The 5,192-nt window shown below is 45.2% G+C and overlaps 1 protein-coding gene across 1 annotated transcript; it reads left to right on the forward strand.

Moving 5' to 3' along the window:
* Positions 1–17: 17 nt before the first annotated feature.
* Positions 18–4,103, forward strand: ZBTB6 (zinc finger and BTB domain containing 6). Its single transcript, XM_074608772.1, has one exon. It carries the CDS (start codon positions 159–161, stop codon positions 1,440–1,442), a length of 1,284 nt encoding a protein of 427 aa, XP_074464873.1. The 5' UTR covers positions 18–158; the 3' UTR covers positions 1,443–4,103.
* Positions 4,104–5,192: the final 1,089 nt, after the last annotated feature.

Raw genomic sequence — 5,192 nt, forward strand, 5'->3', positions numbered from 1 at the left:
GTGGGGCCGAGGGAGGGAGGGGGGGGGGCGGCTCGGCGGGGCCCGTCAGCCGCTGGGGCGGGGAGCGAGGCCGCGGCTGGGCCCTGCCGGCGGGGGTGGCCCGGGCTCGGCGTGACTCTCCCCGGCGGTGCCGGCGCCTCCCCCGCGGGAGCGGAGCCATGGCGGCGGACTCGGAGGTGCTGCACTTCCAGTTCGAGCAGCAGGGTGATGCCGTCCTGCAGAAGATGAACCTCCTGCGGCAGCAGAACCTCTTCTGCGACGTCTCCATCTACATCAACGACACGGAGTTCCACGGGCACAAGGTGATCTTCGCCGCCTGCTCCACCTTCATGAGGGACCAGTTCCTGCTCAACCAGTCCCGGCAGGTGCGGATCACCATCCTGCAGAGCGCCGAGGTGGGCAGAAAGCTGCTGCTCTCCTGTTACACCGGCGCGCTGGAAGTCAAAAAGAAGGAGCTGCTGAAATACCTCACTGCCGCCAGTTACCTCCAGATGGTTCACATCGTGGAAAAGTGTACGGAGGCTTTGTCGAAATACTTGGAAATCGACGCTTCCATGGAGAACAGCGAGCAGGTGACAGAAAGATGTCATTCCTCAGATGCTGAACTGAGAAACGGGGATGATATTTTAGATAAAGATTGTGAAATAATTGAGATTGCTGAAGACAGCCCAGTGAACGTGGAATACCCTGTGAAACAGGAGAAGGGGGACATTTCCCGGCCCGCGGTGCAGAGCTTGATCTCGGAAAGAAAGGACACAAAAACCCCAGAAATATCAACGGTTGAAATTGGATATAAGGACGATGAAATCTGTATCTTCAGAATGGATTCTATGAGCGTAGCAAACGTAGAAAATGATCATTTTCCTCAGCCTTGCACATCCTCTAAAACAAACTTGTATTTTCCGGAAACCCAGCACTCCTTGATAAATTCTACAGTTGAAAGCAGAAATACAGAAATGTCGGGAAATCACTTTCAGGCTTTTGTCAGTGACAATACAGAAGGAACTTCTAGTCTGATGAATGGGTTCCAGAGTCTGGACGATTCTGGCAATTCATGGCGGCACCAGTGTCCGAAGTGTCCGAGGGGATTTCTGCATCTTGAGAACTATCTCAGACATCTGAAAATGCACAAGCTGTTCTTGTGTTTGCAGTGTGGCAAAACATTTACGCAAAAAAAGAATCTCAACAGACATATCCGGGGGCACATGGGCATCCGCCCCTTCCAGTGCATGGTGTGCTTGAAGACCTTCACTGCCAAAAGCACGCTCCAGGATCACCTGAATATACACAGCGGCGACAGGCCCTACAAATGTCATTGTTGCGACATGGACTTTAAACACAAGTCTGCTCTTAAAAAGCACTTAACTTCTGTTCATGGAAGGAGTAGCAGCGAAAAGCCAAACCTGAACACTATTACGAAAGTTAAAATAGACTATGATTAACAGATGGGTGGTTGTGGAGCCAGGCTCCACAAACAGCTGCCTAGTGAAATTCTAGATGAAATTCTAGATACAGATCCCCACGTAATGGAGAGAAGCACAAATATGTGACTGGTGATCAAAGACAGGTCTCGCGAGCAGCAAACTTGCCTGCTGCATTTAGGCTCCTATTGTTGCAAGTGTGAAAAAGGTGTTTACTAGTTGAAAGTAAACTGCAAAATATGGGAAACAATTTCACGCTTCTCTTCTATTATCCTGGATGCATTCTGATTTCCACCCCCCCCCATTATGTTTTGCACTCCCCCGTTCCAAGGGCAGGCACTGACAATTTTCAAAGTATCATTGATATTGCAATAAGATGAAGCCAGAGCCATGATGTTCCTGATGTATAAAAGCTAAGGAAAGGGGATGTCTGTATTTATTCTGCAAGTCAGTCATTCCCACCCAGTTCAGGTATCATTTATGGTGAAATCAGCTCCTTATTTGCCCAAACTTTGTTAGATCTCTCAACAGAAAGAGGCATGTTTTCATACTGAAGTCTATGATATTTAAGAAAGAACACACAACAAACAAAAAATAATCAAGGAAGCTTTCAAATTGCCTTTTGCAAATAGAGAATTGGTAAAAGAGAAAGAAAAAACCAGTATTTTCAACAGCATTGCCTTGCAGTTCATTTTTAACTGGACAGTCTCATCAGGAGAACTTGTGTTCAGTTTTATGAATGAGTTCTGAATTTTTCTAAACTTTTTTCTGTTTGGTTTTTTTTTTCTGTCATGCCAGTGTTTTGCACCTGTATTTGACTAATTCTGATTGTTAGTCCTGTTTGTTGAGTTGTAACATTTGCCTTCATTTTTTACAAATCTTAGACTTGTACGCTAATGTGAAAAATTAAGCTGTGTGCTGTTACGTAGTAGCAGTGTCTACGTTAATTTTGAAAAACAAACCTTTATATCTTATTAGGAACGGCTTAGACATAGAGGTTTTCACATGCTCTAATTCTGTGATACAGTAAAACAGTAACTGTGTGTTTGGATAGGTGTGTTTGTACTTTGTCAAAGGTCATTTCAGTTTCATCACAAGCATCGAGAGCCCTGTAATGCAGAATATTTATCCCGTACCTATCTTTGACTGGTATATGTTTCTTCCACTTAATGTGATATGAATAAAGAGTCTATTCAGTTGTTATTATGAGATAATGGTACTTACATTAGATTCTCTCCAATTAGCAAAATGCAGTAGTTCTTAATCTTGTCTGTATCATGAGGTACACTTTCCTTTAAGTTTCAGAAGTGCTGTTGTGAAGTTCTTGCTCTGAGTCCAGAAGTCTGGCCCGTGTGCTCCATAACCTGGCTGTTTTTAAAATACAATATTTTTTAATGTCAGTTAACAGGTTTCACTTATTTTCCTTCCCTGTGCCTGTGAGTGTGCCAGCCATTGCTTGGGGTTTTATTTATCAGCTATGCGAGGGGTTAGGCGTGAATGGTATCTACCGTGCAGTTTCCTGTTATTATCTGTTATAGGCACGGTCAGCTGCGCCAGCTTTACTGCTGTCTTCATCTGTTGGAATTTCAGTTGAAGAGTTTTTAAAAGCTTGTTTCATCAGGGTTTTTTTGAGCTCTTCATCTAATATTATTAAGGCTTAAAGTACATATTAGTTGGATTGCAGCAATATTTGCAGGCCTCAGTTTATATTGGGCCCTGTTGTGGTAGGCAGTATATGTCTTCCTCAAAACCCCTCTAGTCTGAATAGGCAAATAGTGTGTTCGAAAGCTGAGCACACCACTAGGGCCGTATTCTTCCAAAACCTCACAAAAATGCCTGACTGTGCACAAACAGTTGACTTGTGAAGAACCCCATTGCATTCAATCACTGGAAAGGTGTGCGTGCCAAATCTGTGCAGGCGTCCCTGTGAATGAGGACAGAAATGACAGCCCCTGAGTCAGTAGCTAGTGAAACTGTGAACTAAAATCACCTGGTTTATCCAGTACTTTAAGCATAAAGCCCAAACTTTCACAATCTCTGCTATTACTTCATATTGTAAGTGGATCATTTGCTTCATTTTGTTGATTTTTAACTATAGTAATTGTCATGACAATTACTATAGTTAAAAGGTTTGTGAGTCATGTATGGTGCGACCACCTGACGTTTTGCAAAAAAAATTGCATTTTATAGCATTGTCTTCTGTTTGTGTTCATTAGTCTGTCACTGTTTACAGCCTTTTTGACCTTGTGATTAGTATTGTTTGCTTTGTTTTTCACAGAATACCATTGAGTTCTCATTGCATAAAAATGAAGGGTCTGATTTTCAAAAGCCTGCTAATACCTGCAGTTGCCCTTACTGTATATACAGATGTTACAGATGTTAACTTGGGTATATGTACAGGTTTGTATGTAGCTTTTTATTTGTGTCTACAGACTGACTTAGTTACTTAAAATAAACTCCTCCATCCTTGAAAGAGGTCATAAAACAAGGAAAAAGTTTATTTCCCTCCCCCCATCCTTTTTACATTGGGCTGCTATTACTGTATTTCAGTAAATAAATGTATTGTGCATTTATGGGACAGATTTGGTTCGACTGTGCTTATATTTGTTCAGTTAATATGCATTTTTGGCATGTGTATGATTTTATCATTGATAACACTTCAAGAGATCATTCCTCAGTTTATTGTTTGACTGTTTTTTATAGGTGTATGCAGGGACATTTCCCTGTGTGTCAAAGGGGAAACAGGCTGATCTTTTGAAGTGCATCTTTGTGGGAGCAGGACTGCAAGTTATTTTGGTTTGCTGTTGTAATGCATGTAAACACGAGAGGGAGCTGTGTTGTGTGAGGGGCCAACAGCATATTCTGTTCAGTGTCTAGGGTGTCTTGGTAAGCTTTGTGAACAAAAACTGATTTTGTGGCCATTTCCCCATTAACGGTGTTTCCTCTCCCCTGTCCATACATGTGAGCACTTGTCCTGTCATAACACAATAAATGAAATGCCAACAAGATGTTTCAGAAATACATACGCTTTCTTCTAATCACAGTTTAGTAATTCTGTGCATACCTTAGTATTTTGGCTTGCTATGATGAGTAAACAAGATGTTGTAAACAAAATATGGTGTTGAAGTGGCAGTCATTCAGCAACACGTGTTTTCTGTGGTTCAGAAGGGTCTATCAGCAGCGCCTACTTGTCAGATGAATGCTTTCTCCTCAGAAATCACAACTCTACATGGCCTCGGCCTTGAGTAAAACAAACGGTTTGATCTTTGTGAGCGAACAAGAGACTGAGGTGCAGCTCCCGGGCTTTTCTCTGGGGTGCCCTGTGGTAAAGCAGCAACCCCGGCACTCCCGCCACGGCTCTGAGGCGGCCGGGCCGGGCCCGCGGCCTGTGCGGCGCCTTCGCCTCTCACCGCCCCGCTAGGCCGCGGCGAGCGGCAGCGGGACAAGCGCTGTGACGGCCTCCAATCCCCTCATCCTCCGAGCGCTAATAATAATAAAGTTATTAATTAAAATTTGAAAAGGAAAATAAATACTCGACGCTGACACTGAAGACAGGGCGCCGCCCGTCGAGCAGCCGCCGAGGCGCCGGCGAGGCCGATCGCGCCGCTAGGGGGCGCTGGCGGCGGCGTCCGCCGTTCTGCCACGCCCGTCTCTATGGCTGCGCCGGGGCACGTCCCACCCAGCCGGCTCCCGCCATGCCCCGCGGTAGTCACGTGCGGGGCGGCGGCGGCGCGGCCGTTGGGCTCTCGCGCGGCGGCGGGCGGGTCTCGC

The sequence above is a fragment of the Larus michahellis genome, chromosome 15 (genome assembly GCF_964199755.1).
Source record: "Larus michahellis chromosome 15, bLarMic1.1, whole genome shotgun sequence".
Taxonomy (NCBI): Eukaryota; Metazoa; Chordata; class Aves; order Charadriiformes; family Laridae; genus Larus; species Larus michahellis.

Excerpts from the sequence above, each read along its gene's own strand:
- ZBTB6 (XM_074608772.1), top strand. The coding sequence starts at position 159 with ATGGCGGCGGACTCGGAGGTGCTGCACTTCCAGTTCGAGCAGCAGGGT.